This window comes from Pristiophorus japonicus, chromosome 2, assembly GCF_044704955.1.
Source record: "Pristiophorus japonicus isolate sPriJap1 chromosome 2, sPriJap1.hap1, whole genome shotgun sequence".
NCBI classification, from domain to species: Eukaryota; Metazoa; Chordata; class Chondrichthyes; family Pristiophoridae; genus Pristiophorus; species Pristiophorus japonicus.
Genome location: NC_091978.1, coordinates 24,070,242 through 24,088,294, shown reverse-complemented (window position 1 = coordinate 24,088,294; position 18,053 = coordinate 24,070,242). Strand labels below are relative to the sequence as shown.

General features: G+C 47.8%; 1 protein-coding gene across 2 annotated transcripts in view; it reads right to left on the bottom strand.

The window, feature by feature from the left end:
• The window catches only part of LOC139229685 (histone-lysine N-methyltransferase Smyd1-like), a 71,706-nt gene that overhangs the window by 36,173 nt on the left and 17,480 nt on the right, over window positions 1-18,053 (bottom strand). For both annotated transcript variants that reach the window (XM_070861207.1, XM_070861214.1), the window contains exons 2-4: window positions 12,258-12,434; window positions 8,356-8,569; window positions 3,824-3,954 (exon numbers count right to left, since the gene is read on the bottom strand). In XM_070861207.1, the coding sequence (XP_070717308.1) occupies window positions 3,824-3,954; window positions 8,356-8,569; window positions 12,258-12,434 (522 nt within the window). The remainder of the gene's footprint in view (window positions 1-3,823; window positions 3,955-8,355; window positions 8,570-12,257; window positions 12,435-18,053) is intronic.

The following is an 18,053-nucleotide window of genomic DNA, read 5'->3' as shown; positions in this document are numbered from 1 at the left end:
GGCTGGAGGAGATTACAGAGATAGGGGAGGGGTGAGGCCGTGGAGGGATTTGAACACTGGGTTGAGAATTTTAAAATTGAAGCGTTGCCGGACCGGGAGCCAGTGTCGGTCAGCGAACCACAGGAGTGATGGGCGAACAGGATCTGGTGCGAGCTAGGACACGGGCAGCCGAGTTTTGGATGATCTCAAGTTGATGCAGGGTGCACGATGGGAGGCCGGCCAGGAGAGCGTTGGAAGTTAAGACGGTGATTAATGAAAACTATGAATACATAGAACTGAGGATGACGTGATATGGAAAGTAGGTTTATCTTGGCTTCTATTGGACACCTGCCCGATTGAGCCACCTAGAGAAAGGTTTATCGAGCCTTCACCCAATGATGACATGTCACCGATGTTTCTTTGCCATCAGGCTTGATATCCAAGGACACAGCAGCAAGGTGACGAGTGCAGCAGAAGATTCCTTTCTTCGCCCCACATTACCTCAGAGGACTTTACCACGACTGAGCTACCCACATTTCCCAGTAATAATCACAAGTATTTTTAGCCAAGCTGGAGATGTCAAAGATGATGTTTTGGGAGCTGAAAGACCTTCCACCCACTTACAGGTTTTCACAATCTGAGGTGAGGGGGAGCAGAAATAGGACTTGTTTATTCTGTAAATTTCCCCTGTTGAACGTCACACGGAGTCAGCGAAAGTCTTTTAATTTACCGTAGGCTGTGTGGGTAAGCGAGCACACAGTTACTGAACCCCATAAGTCAGGAGAACCCCAAGGCTGATCGCTGCTCAGTTAGCTGGGACAGCAGTATCGCAACCAGAATTGGGCCTCTATACCGGTGATTTTCCCTATGGGAAAATGCTGAGTGTGGACATCAGGATAGGGATTGTGAGGCCCCCCACAGGTAAATAGCCGGTCACCACCACACTGTCAGATCTTAGTTTTTTTTTAAATTTATTCATTTAACAGGATGTGGGAGTCACTGGCAAGGCCAACATTTATTGCCCATTCCTAATTGCCCTCAAGCAGGTGGAGGTGAGACATCTTATTAAACCATTGTTCTTTTTGTCGCGGGTTGGTACAACTGAGTGGCTTGCTTGGTCATTTCAGAGGGCAGTTAAGAGTCAACTGCCTTGCTGTGGGTCTGGAGTCACATGTAGGCCAGATCGGGTAAGGACGGCAGATTTCCTTCTCTGAAGATCATTAGTGAACCAGATGGATTTCTATGACAATCCAATGGCCATGGTCACCATTACTGGCAGTAGCTTTTTAATTCCAGAATTTAATTTTTAATTCACTGAATTTAAATCATGGGGGCATTTGAACTCATGTCTCTGGATTATTGCTCCAGGCCTCTGGATTACTAGTCCCATAATATAACTACTATGCTACCGTATCCCTAAAGGCTCGGCTCACACATAAAGGCTAATCACGAGACACTGAAGGTCTGTCAATGACTTTGAAATTGTGAGTCAGCATCTTCACAGGAGGTTGGAGGAAAGCTGATGGGGCAACAGCTGAGTTTCCTTATCCACAGAGGGCGATTGATTGCAAGCTCGGGATCTTTTTTACCTGCAGGAGTGTAGGGAGTATGATCTTCGAGGGCCGTGACGAAGTCTGGAACATCCGACCCTTCTCGTGGCGACAATTCAGCCATCCTGGGAGCGGAGGGCCTGAAGATCGGTGTGAAACTCATTGGAAACTTTGGAACCGGGGGGGGGTGAGAGGGGAGAGGGGGTGGGTGAGGGGGGGGGGGGAAGAGTTGGGCAGCTGTTGGACACCTCTTCCATCCACCTCCTCCCCATCGCCTATTTCCTATAGAGGTAGGGCCTCTACTCATTGGAACTCAGAAGAATGAGAGGTGATCTTATCGAAACATTTGAGATTATGAGGGGGCTTGACAAGGTGGATGCAGAGAGGATGTTTCCACTGATGGGGGAGACTAGAACCAGGGGCACGATCTTAGAATAAGGGGCCGCCCATTTAAAACAGAGATGAGGAGGAATTTCTTCTCTCAGAGAGGGTGAAAATTCTGAGGAATTTGCTGCATCAGAGAGCTGTGGATGCTGGGACATTGAATAAATTTAAGACAGAGATAGACAGTTTCTTAACTGATAAGGGATTATGGGAAACGGGCGGGGAAGTGGAGCTGAGTCCATGATCGGATCAGTCATGATCTTATTGAATGGCGGAGCAGGCTCGAGGGGCCGTATGGCCTACTCCTGCTCCTATTTCTTATGGTTCTTATGTTCCCTCTTCCTCCCGCCCCCCCCCCCCCCCCCACACCACCCCAATATCAGATTTGTGTGACGTGGCTGGGGCGAGGGACTCTAGTTCCCCCTGGGAATCCCGCAGGGTGCGTCACTGTTACCGCCAGCAGCAGGCCCGCGTGCAGGAAGCGGGCGAATGTGTCACAGGCCGCGTGTTAGCCCCGTGAAGCAGAACTCCAGCGGGGGTAGATTCCCATTCGAATAAGGGCCCATCCTTATGCCCCTGCAAGTTCCACGCTCTTCTTTAACCGTTCTTTGTGGGCCTATTTCTACTTGTTTTATCATTTTGTTTTGCAGACTTTTCCTGTACGTACAATGAACAGAGCTAATTAACATGGATTCACAGACACTGAATGCCTGTCGGCCTGCGGGTTGTACCAGGCTCAATGAAGCAGATAAAGAGTGCATAGGACAAACGTCAGGTTGAAAATACATCTGAGAATCAGGCTATATATAGAAAGGTCAGAGGAGAAGTGAAAAAGATAATAAGAGGGGAAAAGAGCGGATATGAGAATAGAATGGTAGCCAAAATAAAATATAATCCAAAAGTCTTCTATAGACATATAAATAGCAAAAGGGTAGTAAGGGGAGGAGTGGAGCCGATTAGGGACCTGTATAAAACACAGATTTGGCCCCAACTGGAGTATTGTGTCCAATTCTGGGCACCGCACTTTAGGAAGGATGTGAAAGCCTTAGAGAGGGTACAGAAAAGATTTTCGAGAATGATTCCAGGAATAAGGGACTTGAGTTATGTTGATCGATTGAAGAAGCTGGGGTTGTTCTCCTCGGAGCAGGGAATTTGAGAGGAGATTTGAGAGAGGTGTTCAAAAGCGTGAGGGGTCTGGACAGAGTAGATCGGGAGAAACTGATTTAAGGTGATTGGCTAAAGAAACAAAGGCGACATCAGAAAAAACTTTTTTATGCAGCAAGTGGTTAGGATCTGGAATGCACTGCCTGAGAGGCTGGTGGAGTAAAACTCAATTTTATCTTTCAAAAGAGAGTTGGATAAGTATCTGAAGGGGAACAAATTCTGCAGGGCTACGGGGAAAGGGTGGGGGGAGTGGGACTAGCTGAAGTGATCTTGCAGAGAGCTGGCACCGGCTTGACGGGCCGAATGGCTTTCTTCCATGCTGTGATCCTTCTATGATTTCAGTCTATGATTCTATAAGGGGCTAAATGGCCGACTCCTGTCCCTATGTTCCTATTAGTGGTGCCTTGTCCTCGATCATTTTGATAGATTTTTGTTAGGCAAGATTATTAAGGGTTACGGAACCAAGGCGAGAAGATAGAGTTAAGATACAGATCAACCGAGATCTAATTGAATGGCGGAACAGGCTCGAAGGGCTGAATGGCCTCCTCCTGTTCCGATAATTCACAAACTGTTTCTTGTCAATATCAGGTTACATATTCTGCCGCTTATTGCCTTTTATTGTATCAGTATTAATCACATTGCATTTGGCTCACTCGCTTGCATTCAGATAGATTTCACCCTTCCCAGCAAATGAAGGTTCATGCGTCTAGTTTTACCACTTTATTCTAATTATCCTCTTCACTTACTTGCCGTTGTTCAATATAACCGTGCAGTTTGGCCAGCAGTCGTGATTGGTAAGGCAAAGGTTTGGAAATAATCCGACTCCCACAGCCTGCAGTCCACGTTGGTCGCTGATTGTAAAACCGTTGCAGTTTATCTGGGGAATTAAAAACATAAGTTTAAAAAAAATTCCTGCTGCCTCTCTTTTCTAGATTGTTAATTATTTTACCTTCTCCTTAAAGAAAGAGTAGCATTTCTATAGCGCCTTTCACGACCACAGGACGTCCCAAAGCGCTTTACCGCCAATGAAGTACTTTTTTGGAGTGTAGTCGCTGTTGTAATGTACGAACTGCGGCAGCCAATTTGCGCACAGCAAGCTCCCACAAACAGCAGTGTGACAATGACCAGATAGTCTGGGAACGAAGGTGCCGTGCGCCCCGATTGGGGGCGGTATCCAGCTGGGGCCGGGACTTCCTGAGCCCGGCGCAGAAGTTCCGCCCCGGCCGCTGAATTGGGCTTCGTACCCCTCAAAGGAAGTGAGGCGCAATCCCGCGCACTCCACTTCCTTTGGGGGCAGTTGCCGGGGTGAATCTGGGGCGATGAATCAAGTGCTGTGCTGATGCTCCACATAGTGCTGACGGGCTCCAATGCTCCTCCCCTTCAATTAAAGGGGAGGCCACTGCGCACTCTGCAAGGCCTCTGATGGCCTCCACTAGACCACCTGGGCAGCGTTGGACCAGGCCTGCTGCCCGGCACCCAGATAAGAATGGCTGACCATGCTAGGGCCACCATCCTGGGGCCGACCCGAGAGTCGGCAATCCAAACAAGATATCGGCTCGGAGCACTGGCCCCTTTCAGTAGCGCCCCGAGAGTGGATATCGGCCAGCTTCGCGACCACGGGGCGTTAAGGGGACAGCATGGGGCGGTGAGAGATTGCCGCGTAACCACGGGACACGGCGCTGCCATGGCAGCTCCTCCGCAAAGTCCAGGGCAATTGCCCAGGAGCCGGTATCGCCCCCCCCCCCCACAACAAAACACCCCCCACACCCCCCCCCAGGTGAAAAGTCTCCTCCGCCCCCCAAGAAACGCTAACAGGCCTCTTATAAAAAGGAGCTGTTTTGCCCCCTCTGTTTTCAGTGGTGTTGGTTGAGGGATAAATATTGGCCAGGACACCGGGGAGAACAAATCTGCTCTTCCTCAAAATAGTGCCATGAGATTGTTTATACCCACCTGAGAGGGCAGACGGGGGCATCAGTTTAATGTCCCATCTGAAAGACGGCACCTCCGACAGTGCAGCACTCCCTCAGCACTGCACTGGAGCGTCAGCCTCGATGGGCGGGGGCGGGGGCGGGGGGTGGGGGGATGGGATGGGGGCGCGGGTAGGGGGAGCGGGGGCGGATGGGGACCGGAGGGAGCGGGGGACACGGGCGTGGGGCAGGGGGGAGGAGGGAGGGTGGTGGTGTTGCTGAGGGCGGGGGCGCGGGCGAGGCGAGGGTGAGGTGGGGGTGCGGGGGGGGGGGGGGGGAGGGGCGGTGATGGGCCTTCTCCTTGAACAACAGCAGTCTCTGTGGTGGTGGTGCTCCCACAATGATGGTCGGCAGAGAATTCCAGGATGATGAAGCAACAACAAAGTCCAAGTCAGGATGGCGGATGACTTGGAGAAGAGGCTGTAGGTGATGGTGTCCCCACAACATTGCTGCTCTCGTGTTTGGTGGTTGTGGTCGTGGTGTGGTCAGTTACAATGCTTTTAATAAGGAAGTGATTGATGGTTTCTGTTCCTGTTTGCGCCTAGTGAGCGCCCTCTCAGGTGAATGTGAAAGAACACATAACACTATTCCAAGAGAAGCAGTGGAGTTCTCTCCCGGTGTCCGGGCCATTATTTATCCCTAAATCAACACACCAAAAACAGATGATCGGGTCATTTTCACAGTGTTGCTGCGTCTTCTACGTGACAACAGAGGCGAGACTTCAAAAGTGCTTCACTGGCTGTAACCCGCTTCGGGAGGTCTTGAGGTTGTGAAAGGCGCTATGTGAATACAAGGGGGCAAGAAATTCAATTGAATAGCACCAGCCGTTAGCGGCCCACTGACAGCGCCTCCCGGGAACTTGAGTGCAGGTGTAGTGACGGCTCGAAGAGTTAGCACTGCGCCCTCTAGCGCCACCCACTTGGTGACGTCAATGAGTGTGCAACGCCCCACCCCGTTAGTGCCCCGGACGTGAACTTCAGTGGGTTCGCCTACCTTACCGCCTGGCGCTAATCGCGGCAGAAAAAGCAGGCGTTCACAGCTGTCAGTAAAGCTCCCGGGGCGCTAATTAAAGGCATGAGCAGTTGGGTCTTTATCAGTTAAGAGTCTGAGATGTGATTGCATTTCTGTCCATTGATTTCACTTTCTTAGCTGTCCAACACATCTTTCTGATGTTAAATTAGCTTCTGTGCATTTATGTCGAATTGTTCAGGTTCCAGCTCACCTCCCCTTTAGGCACTGGATGACAGGATTGCAGCACCAGAACTTCGTTAGCACTCCCGTTTTAGTGCCCCGTGATTCCAGTTTAGTGCCCTAAGAACACTTCCTTTAGCACTCCACCCCACTTTTGGGGCACTAAAAACCAATATCGTGGTTGGAGGCAGTAAACTTCGCCCCGGCACTAAAGTTAGCGACCAAGCACTGTCACTGTCTCAAATTAGGCTATAATCAATTTTTAGCTCAAGGTCTTTCTTTCTTTTGGTCTACAATTGATTCCCAGAATGTCGGGTTATTTTCACTATGGAAAGCAGCCAACAGAGTGAGTCAGCTGTTTGGTTACCCTACTCCAGTGTAAAAATACCTATTGAGTACAGAGGGATTAAGGATGTCTTGTTATTGGCCAACATTCAGGAACAATGTTCTGGCTCCCCTGAAATCACTCTGCATGGATCTGCTCTGATTCCACTGGAGCAATACCTGTTCGGGAGATGACCTGGAGAATAATGTGCAAACATTTAAGAGCATTGTTCTTTCATCCAGCCCCAAAATTGATGGGTTGAAAGTCACCTGTTCCTATCAGCTGTATCGGTCCTATGTGAATTAAATAGTAGCAGCCTGAGCCACCTTCTGTGATCTCGCCCTATCTACATATCCTTCTGTTCAACATCACAAAATAAAGCATACTATCTGGTTATTATCACATTGCTGGCTGTGGGAGCTCGGTGTGTGAAAAATGGCTGCCGTGTTTCCTATATTACAACAATGACTACACTTCAAAAGTACTTCATTGGCTGTAAAGGGTTTTGGGATGTGCTGAGATTGTGAAAGGCGTTATATAAATCCAAGTCTTTCTTTCTTTCATTCTTTTATTTTCTTCTTTCTGTAGGGGTGCTAATAGGAGGCATAAATGACCTGAATTTTCCAACCCTAATGTCTGATTTTTGTTTTTTATTTTGGGACTGGCAGTCCTGTTCCAATCATATTGATTACTTTTCATCTTATAGCGAGTAAGTCACGGACCCAGAATGTCTTGGAAGGGCGCAATTTGTGATTTCTACAGTTTCGTGCCCCAATCTTCTCGTTTTGAGCTTACTCTCAACATTTTGCCGTAAAGTATTATAAAACATGTGCCTGCTGTTTCAGGCCCGAAAACAGACTAAAAGAACACCTCCCCCACTCTCAGGGCGCCGGTGGCATATGCAGCCACACCTATGCACTCAATATACACCAAAGCTCACACACAATGACAAACAAGGGTTTCAATGGGTTTTAGCTTAGACTTCATAATGTCAAGGAAGAGCATAGATTTTATTTTACGTGAATGAATTATGTAGAACTGGTAAATTCTACGCCATTATTTTTCAGTTTAAACAGCAGCTGGAAAGCTAGCCCGACCCCAGGAAATCTGCGATCGCCAGAGACTTAAAAGAAACAAAGAAAGAAAGACTTGCATTTATATAGCACCTTTCATGACCACCGGATGCCGCAAAGTGTTTTACAGCCAATGAAGTCACTTTTAAAAGTGTAGTCACTGTTGTAATGTGGGAAACAAGGTTGCCAATTTTGCGCACAGCGAGCTCCCACAAACAGCAATTTGATAATGACCAAATAATAGTTTTTGTTATGTAGATTGAGGAATAAATATTGGCCAGGACACCGGGGATAACTCCTCCGCTCTTCAAAATAGTGTCACTGGATCTTTTACATCCACCTGAAAGGGCAGACGGTGCCTTGATTTAACGTCCCATCAGAAAGACGGCACCTCTGACAGTGCAGCACTCCCTCAGCACTGCACTGGGAGTGCCAGTCCAGATTTTTGTGCTCAAGTTCCTGGAGTGGGACTTTGAACCCACAACTTTCTGACTTAATGGCGAGGGCGCTACCCACTGAGCCACAGCTGACACTAAGGTGAGAGCCACTTAATCATTGCAACAGAGTGATTTGAATTTCAAATGAATTTACCTGACTCTCTGTCATGTCAAATTACCACAGCAGAACAAGAATTAGTTACCGGCACTGCCTCTGTCCTTGAAAGTTATTTCTAGACGATTCTGCATTTAGCAGGCCGAGGTCACTGATTCCACACAACTTACCACTCCAAATATGTGGGTTATGGACTCCGTATCAAAGTGCTGATTGTTCGAGTGCCAGTAACTGCGTAAAATGTCAGCATCCGATGTTAGCTGTTTCTTCTCTTCCTCGCTGAGGTCATCCACGTGGTCCTGGAGCTTCTCGATGGAAGAGATGCGGTCTTCGGAGACAAAGTCTCCCTCTCGCGCCATCCGCCACAAGATACGGGCAGCCAGTCTGAGAGCAACACAAAATCAGAGGGTCATAGACTCACATGGCACAGAAGGAGATCATTCCGACGACCGTGCCTGTGTCGGCCCTTTGAAGGAGCTATGCAATTGGTCACACTCACCTGCTCTTTCCCCGTAGCCCTGATCATCTTCACAACATCTACCTTATTCGTGCTTACAGCACAGAAGGAGGCCATTCGGATCATCGTGCCTGTGCCCGTGCATGATGGTCCGAATCTCCTCCTTCTGTGCTGTTCCAAAGAGCTCTTTGAAAGAGCAATCGAATTAGTCCCACTTTTCCCATAACCCTGCAACTTTTCCTCTTCAAGCATTTATCCAATTGCCTTTTGAAAGTTACTATTGAATCTGCTTCCACCGCCCTTTCAGGCAGCGCTTTCCAGATCACAACAACTCGCTGCGTGGAAAAGGTTCTTCTCATCTCTCCTCTGGTCCTTTTGCCAATTATCTTACATCTGTGTCCTTTGCGTAACGATCCTTCTGCCAGTAGAAACAATGTCTCCTTTTTTTACACTATTACTCTATCATGAAACGAGAAGGCTGAGGGGTGACCTAATAGAGGTCTTTAAAATTATGAAAGGTTTTGATAGAGTGGATACAGAGAGTGTTTCCACTTGTGGGGAAGAGCATAACTAGAGGCCATCAATATAAGATAGTCACCAAGAAATCCAATCGGGAATTCAGAAACAACGTCTTTACCCAGAGAGTGGTGAGAATGTGGAACTCGCTACCACAGGGAGGGGTTGAAGCGAATTGTACAGATGCAGTTAAGGGGAGGCTAGACAAGCATATGAGGGAGAAGGGAATAGAGGGTTATGATGATAGATTTAGATGAGGAAAGACGGGAGGAGGCTCGAGTGAAGTGTAAACACCGGCATGGACTGGTTGGGCCGAATGGCCTGTTTCTGTGCCGTATATCCGATGTAATCCCATGTAATTTGCATTTATATTGCTTTTATCCCAAGGCACTTCACAGAAGTAAAACCAGTCAAAAATCACAGCCGAGCCCAAGAGTGGGATATGAGGACGGTTGACCTAAAGCTTGGTTGGAGAGGTGGAGGGTCTTAAAGGAGGAGAGAGAGGTGGAGAGGTTGAGGAAGAACATTCCAGAGCTTTGGGCCTAGACGACTGAAGGCACAATCACCAAAAGGGGTGGCGGGGAATGTACGAGAGGCCTGAGTTGGAGGAACTCATGAATTCTTACATCAGAAATAGGAGCAGGAGTCGGTCATTTGGCCCCTCAAGCCTGCTCCGTCATTCCACAAGATCATGGCTGATCTGATCATGAACTCAACTCCACTTCCCTGCCCGCTCCTCGACTATTCTTGGACAGTTGGAGGGCTGCAGAAGGTTGGCGAGGCAGCGAGAGACAAAGCCATGGAAGGATTTACACAGGAGAAGGAGAATTTTAACTCGTATACTGTGAACTCTTATTGTTCTATGATCTCACATGGGGGCAGTCATCTTCCAGTTCCAAACATTTCATGTACGAGATACAAAGATATGCAAAAGAATGACAAGTCAAGACCAGCTGGCCCATCAAGCCTGTCCCATCACAGCATGCTGTAATTTCTGAACCCTTCCACCCTTATTTGCCCCACCACACAACCATGTGACGTCCTAGGAAAGGCAAAACAAAAATCAGAGGACAAAAGCTTAGGCTAAATATATTGGCCCTAAGTTTGTGGCCCCTATGGGCGCATACGAGGTGGGCACGTGCCCATAGGGGACCCGCAAGTTCCGGGTTTAGGTATGCGAAGCACAGGCGCCTAAATCCAGAACTTGCAATCTCTCCAGAATCCTCTTAACAGATCGCACGTGTCCGGAAGTAAAGGGCCTCCGCGGGTGGAGAATCGGGCTATTTGCCCAAGTCAGGCACAGCGAATGCCCTTGAAATTCTTATGGCTGATAAAAGCAAAGACTTTTAAAGGACCGAAAAATACATTTTTATCAATAATTGAAACATTTTAAATCCTGTTAAATAAGGTAAGTTTATTTTTAAACCCTTTAAAATATGTAAAAAAAATGTCAAAGAATAAAACTTTTGTTTTAAATATTTAATTAGATTTCATTTTGATTAATTTTAAATATGTGAAGATTTTTAAATTTATTTTTTAAGTATTTGTATGTTTTGGGATATTCCCATTCATACTTATGGTGATTCCATACATTCGGAACTCACCACAAGTATGAATGGGAATAAGAACATAAGAACATAAGAAATAGGAGCAGGTGTAGGCCATACTGCCCCTCAAGCCTGCTCCACCATTTAATACGATCATGGCTGATCCGATCATGGACTCAGGTCCACTTCCCTGCCCAATCCCCATAACCCCGTATTCCCTTACTGGTTAAGAAACTGTCTAACTCTGTCTTAAATGTATTCACTGACCCAGCTTCCACAGCTCTCTGAGGCAGCGAATTCCATAGATTTACAACCCTCTGAGAGAAGAAATGACCCCTCATCTTAGTTTTAAACGCGCGGCCCTTTATTCTAAGACTATATCCCCTAGTTTTAATTTCCGCTATGAGTGGAAATATTCTCTCTGCATCCACCTTGTCGAGCCCCCTCATTATCTTATATGTTTCGATAAGATCACCTCTCATTCTTCTGAACTCCAATGAGTACAGGCCCAACCTACTCAACCTATCCCCATAAGTCAACCACCTCATCTCTGGAATCAACCTAATGAACTTTCTCTGGACAGCCTCCAATGCAAGTATATCCTTCCTTCAATACAGAGACCAAAACTATATGCAGTACTTCAGGTGTGGCCTCACCCATATCCATACCCTCATGTACTCATCACTTCTTCCTTCCCATCCATCTCAAGTAACCCATCCTGTTTGCTTCATTGGGGCTGAAATTGCGGTCGGAGGCTTCTCGCGGGCAATTGCCTCCAACCTGAAACATTTCTAATGATTTACCTGGTGATCTGGGAGGAGCGTGGGATTCCGGTGGGGAGGCCTCCTCGCTCCCGTCCTCCAGGTTCCCACGCAGAAGGTGCAGTCACGTGTGACTGTTCAGCCAATCAGGTACAGCTTTCCCATTAATAGCAATGAGAACTCCGTATCTATGAGTTCTCATTGCTACTAATGGGGAAAAAACCCAATCACACTAAACACATATAATAAAAAATAAAAAACAGACCTCACATAATTAAAATCAAAGTTAATAAGTATCTTATAGAAAAAAAAAATTCCGCGTTTTTAATAAGTTTTTAAAATTATGGTTCAAAATAAATGTGACGTAGTGGGCAGGGTTTTTTTTAAAATAAAATGTGTTTTTTTAATTTAATTTAATAACATTTTTGGATGTGTTAAAACTCTTACACCTGTAAAAGTAGGCTATACACCTGCTTTTTGAGATGCAAGAGTTTTGAGGACATTTGCCGGGCAAGATATGGGTAAATCCCGCAATCTTGCCCTTGCAAATGTCCTCACTCCCGAGACACGAATAATCTGCCAAGCTCAAACTTGACAGATCGGAAAAGCCAGTTTTCAGCGCATGCGCATTGTGCGCTGAGAACCGGCTTTTCCGGTATCTTCCCGGGTCCGTAGAAACTCCGGCTGGACCTGGAGGATGCCGGGATTTCCAGGCCATTAACTTTTTGGAGCATTCAGTGGGGTGGGCAGGGCCTGCGACACGAAAGGGGGAAGCGGAATTTGGGACTCACCTGATGCTCTCGTTGGGAGGCTTGCCATGGCTCCTGACGGCAGTGCACTCGTTCTTGTGCTCGGTCCACGCTGCTTTCTGACAGGTGCGGTCGCAGTAGTGGGCAAACTTGCATTGCCCGCAGCGCTGGAGTTTAGCTTGCTTCTTAAAACAGTTGTGGCACACTTGCTGCGTGAGGCTAGAGCGAGGAAAAGGGAAAGGAAAGACGGCAATTTATCCTAGGGGATTAAGAACATAAGAAACAGAAGTAAGTCATACAACCTCTCGAGCCTGCTCCGCCATTCAATGCGATCGCGGCTGATCTTCTACCTCAACTCCATTTTCCCGCCCCATCCCCATGTCCCTTGATCCACTTACAAACCCAACAAGTTGACGCCAACAAGATGAATGTCACTGGGGAAAGAATAGTCCTCAATCTTGCTCTTCGCACTGACTGGTGAGCCATTAATTTCCCAGGTGTGACAGAGAGGAAAAAGAAGCAGACATTCGTCATCTCAGGTTTCCGCCCTATTTGTGTTGTCTCAGGATTTACGGGCCTTCCCCCAAAATGGTTGTACCTGAGCCTGGGTCTGCAGTAGCAGTGCAGCTCCAACAACACTCAAGAAGCTCAACACCATCCAGGGCAAAGCAGCCCGCTTGATTGGTACTCATTCAACACCTTAAACATTCACTCCCTCCACCACCGGCGCACCGTGGCTACAGTGTGTACCATCTACAAGATGCACTGTGGCAACTCGCCAAGGCTTCTTCGGCAGCACCTCCCAAACCCCTGGCCTCTACCACCGAGAAGGACAAGGGCAGGAGGCGCATGGGAACACCACCACCTCCACGTTCCCCTCCAAGTCACACACCATTCTGACTTGGAAATATATCGCTGTTCCTTCATCGTCGCTGGGTCACAATCCTGGAACTCCTTCCCTAACAGCACTGAGGGAGTACCTTCATCACACGGACTGCAGCGGTTCAAGAAGGCCACCACCACTTTCTCAAGGGCAATTAGAGATGGGCAATAAATGTTGGCCTTGCCAGCGACGCCCACATCCCATTAAAAAAACATGCAGGTGAAGCCGTTTCCATGAAATTGAAGCGAGAGGTGGCATTCCTGGCCCTCCTTCCTTGTTATCTTCTTCATTGAGGGTACCTTACCCCCAGCACTCCTCCACATTGGAGGTCCCGAGGAGGCCAGCCAACAAGGAAAGGGGGAAGGCAGAATGGTAGTTACTATGTCCTCCCCACCGATTCTCGGAACTGCAGGATTCTTAGGCATGTGGCTGTGCCCGTGTTCCTGCCCCAGTTCCCTGACAAAGGTCCTGCCGTGGGTTGAGCCTCAGCCAAGCTAATGACCTGACCCATCAACTTCAGGTGGCTGAGTCCCAGTAAGGCAGCAGATATGGAGCAAAGGCAGGAAAATGGAATTGAGGTGCAGGTCGGCGACAATCGAATTGAATGGCAGAGCAGGCCGAGGGGCTAAATGGCCTCCTCCTGCTTGTCCTGCACCTGGGAAAAGAGGGGTGGCAGGGGGGTTCCAATAAATATTGGGACCAAAATGAGTGCACTGGAAAATAGTGGCCATGAGATAAGAACATAAGAATATCTGAACGTAAGAAATGGGAGCAGTTGTAGGCGCTACGGCCCCTCGAGCCATTCAATAAGATCATGGCGAATGATCAACCTCAACTCCACTTTCCCGCCTGATCTCCATATCCGTTAATTCCACTAGCATCCAAATATCTATCTATCTCAGCCTTGAATATACCCAAAGACTCAGCATCCACAGCCCTCTGGGGCAGAGAATTCCAAACATTCACAACTCTCTGAGTGAAGACATTTCTCTTCATCTCGGCCGATCCCTTATCCTGAGACCATGCCCCCGCGTTCTCGGCTCTCCAGCCAGGGGAAACAAGCTGTCAGCATCTACCCTGTCCATCCCCTTCAGAATGTTGTATGTTTCAATGAGATCGCCTCTCATTCTTCTAAACTCCAGAGAGTATAGGCCCATTCTACACAATCACTCATCATAGAACATAAGAACATAAGAATTAGGAACAGGAGTAGGCCATCTAGCCCCTCAAGCCTGCTCAGCCACTCAACAAGATCATGGCTGATCTGGCCGTGGACTCAGCTCCGCTTACCCGCCCGCTCCCCATAACCCTTAATTCCCTTATTGGTTAAAAATCTATCTATCTGTGATTTGAATACATTCAATGAGCTAGCCTCAACTGCTTCCTTGGGCAGAGAATTCCACAGATTCACAACCCTCTGGGAGAAGAAATTCCTTCTCAACTCGGTTTTAAATTGGCGTATTTTGAGGCTGTGCCCCCTAGTTCTAGTCTCCCCGACCAGTGGAAACAACCTCTCTGCCTCTATCTTGTCTATCCCTTTGATTATGTTAAATGTTTCGATAAGATCACCCCTCATCCTTCTGAACTCCAACGAGTAAAGACACAGTCTACTCAATCTATCATCATAAGGTAACCCCCTCATCTCCGGAATCAGCCTAGTGAATCGTCTCTGTATCCCCTCCAAAGCTAGTATATCCTTCCTTAAGTAAGGTGACCAAAACTGCACGCAGTACTCCAGGTGCGGTCTCAACAATACCCTATACAGTTGCAGCAGGACCTCCCTGCTTTTGTACTCCATCCCTCTCGCAATGAAGGCCAACATTCCATTCGCCTTCCTGATTACCTGCTGCACTTGCAAACTAACTTTTTGGGATTCATGCACAAGGACCCCCAGGTCCCTCTGCACCTCAGCATGTTGTAATTTCTCCCCATTCAAATAATATTCCCTTTACTGTGTTTTTTTCCAAGGTGGATGACCTCACATTTTCCGACATTGTATTCCATCTGCCAAACCTTAGCCCATTCGCTTAACCTATCTAAATCTCTTTGCAGCCTCTCTGAGTCCTCTACACAACCCGCTTTCCCACTAATCTTTGTGTCATCTGCAAATTTTGATACACTACACTCTGTCCCGTCTTCCAGGTCATCTATGTATATTGTAAACAATTGTGGTCCCAGCACCGATCCCTGTGGCACACCACTAACCACTGATTTCCAACCCGAAAAGGACCCATTTTTCCCGACTCTCTGCTTTCTGTTAGCCAGCCAATTCTCGATCCATGCTAATACATTTCCTCTGACTCCGCGTACCTTTATCTTCTGCAGTAACCTTTTGTGTGGCACCTTATCGAATGCCTTTTGGAAATCTAATACACCACATCCATCGGTACACCTCTATCCACCATGCTCGTTATATCATCAATATAGCCCTATTTAGCAAGAGGGGCGGTACTTCCCACCCGGGTGCAAAAAGGCCCAGGTTCAGAGGTTACCGCCCCGCAACATTGGCACGGGACAATTTCTCCCCCCTTGTATTCTCCTCACAGCTCACTGTCCCACCCAGCTTAAGTTCCCACCCCTGATTCCAAACATGCAAGTATGACCTTTCACCTCCTCGCTTCCCACTGCCCCAAACACACCTTCCTGGTGAAACAGCGATTTACTGGTACTTCCTTCACGTTAGCACACTGTATTTTGCTGCTCACGGTGCGATCTCCTCTACACTGGGGAGACCAAATGCAGATTGGATGACCGCTTTGCGGAACACCTCCATTCAGTCCGCAAGCGTGACCCTGAGCTTCCGGTCGCCTGTCACTTTAATTCTCTGCTGCACTCCCACTCTGACCTCACGGCCCTCGGCCTCTTGCACTGTTCTATCGAAGTTCAGTGCAAGCTCGAGGAACAGCACCTCACCTTTCCATTCGGCACTTTACAGCCTTCTGGACTCAACATCGAGTTCAACAATTTCAGACCGTAACCTCTGCTCCCACTTATCCCGAGCCTCGGCCCGAATTTCCATTCCTGACTTGCACTCAAACTGGCAACTAAACGCACTTCAGTGAGGTTCAGGAATAGTAAGCAGTGGATCAGCTTTTCGAACCAAGAATATTCTAGACTTTTCAAATATCTTTATTAATCCAGGTTATTTAAAAAGCCTCAACTTCCACTTTGATCTCTTTTTAAAGTTTTTACCTGGCAAAATTCCACTGACGTTAGTGCTCGTATCTGCTGGAAAGTTCAGACTGTTAGATTACATTCCCAGCTGTTTGTGATGTTCCCTGGGGTCTCCCATACTGATGTCCCAAAGCTTTTTCTTGCTGCCGCAATGATAAAGTCAGTATGATCGCAAACTTGCAAGTATATTTTGTCCAACTTGTGAAGATGTCAAATAGAAGCAAGAAGAAGAAAGGAACAAAGACTTGGATTTCTATAGCGCCTTTCACGACCACCGGACGTCCCAAAGCGCTTTACAACCAATGAAGTACTCTTGGAGTGTAGTCACTGTTGTAATGTGGGAAACGCGGCAGCCAATTTGCACACAGCAAGCTCCCACAAACAGCAAGGTGATATTGACCAGATAATCTGATTTTTTTGTGATGTTGATTGAGGGATAAATATTGGCCAGGGCACTGGGGATAACTTCCCTGCTCTTCGTCGAAATAGTGCCATGGGATCTTTTACATCCACCTGAGAGAGCAGACAGGGCCTCGGTTTAACGTCTCATCCGAAAGTATAAGATAGAAAGACTTGGATTTATACAGCGCCTTTCATGAGGACGTCTCAAAGTGCTTTATAGCCAATGAAGTACTTTTGGAGTGTAGTCACTGTTGTAATGTGGGAAACGCGGCAGCCAATTTGCGCACAGCAAGCTCCCACAAACAGCAATGTGATAATGACCAGTTAATCTGTTCTTGAATGTTGGTTGAGGGATAGATCTTGACCAGGTTACTAGGGAAAGCGCCCTGCCCTGTTTTGAAATAATATCATGGATTCCTTTCCGTCCACCTGAGAGGGCAGACGGGGCCTTGGTTCACCGCGGGTTCCCGTTGGGGCTGCCGGAGAGCGGGGTCCACTCGCGGGGCATGATGAACTGCGAGAGGGAGGAGCACAGCGACATGGTTCACTGGGGCTTCTGCCAGTCCATCTGCAATCTCACGCTCAAAGAAATCTATTTCTGGAAATGGTGCTCTGAGATGCTGTAGCTATGGACTTTCAAAAGGGAATTGATAAAGTACCACATGCAAGCCTACGATTTTCCAGAGACTTTTAACTGCCTTTTAATTATTTCCAGACTTGTTTGCCTTCAGCTGTTTGGGCCCTAAGGTCTGTAATTCCCTCCCTAAACCTTGCTGCCTCTCCACCACTCTCTCCTTCTTCAGGACCGTCCTTAAAACCTATCTCTTTGACCAAGCTTTTGACCACCTGTCGTAATGCCTCCTTTATTGGCTCAGTGTCAAATATTTTATAAAGTGCGTTGGGAACTTTTACTATGTTGCATATAAATGCAAGTACAGGTTGCTATATAAATGCAAGTACAGGTTGAACGTCCCTTATCCGGAACCCTCGGGACCTGGCCTGTTCTGGATAAGGGATATTTCCGGACAAGGGGCGGTCATGTTAAATTGGATGGTACAGGTACTGAGCAAGGGGATATCGGGTCTGGCTGGCTTGGGGCTGGGAGTGCAGCAGAGAGAGCATTGTGGGGGTGAGGGGGGCAATGGATCACGGGGTCAGGCCAGCGATTGCGAGAGTTGGCAGCGAGGAAGGATTTCAATTTGTTCAATTTGTTGATGTTGGAGTTCTGCGCATGCGCCACCCAGTGGCCAGGAATGGTTCTGGACGAGGGGATCTGGCTAAGGGAGTTCTGGCTAAGGGAGTTCTGGATAAGAGAGTTCTGGATAAGGAAGGTTCAACCTATGTTGTTAACCTTTTATGCCTTCATTCCACCACTTTTA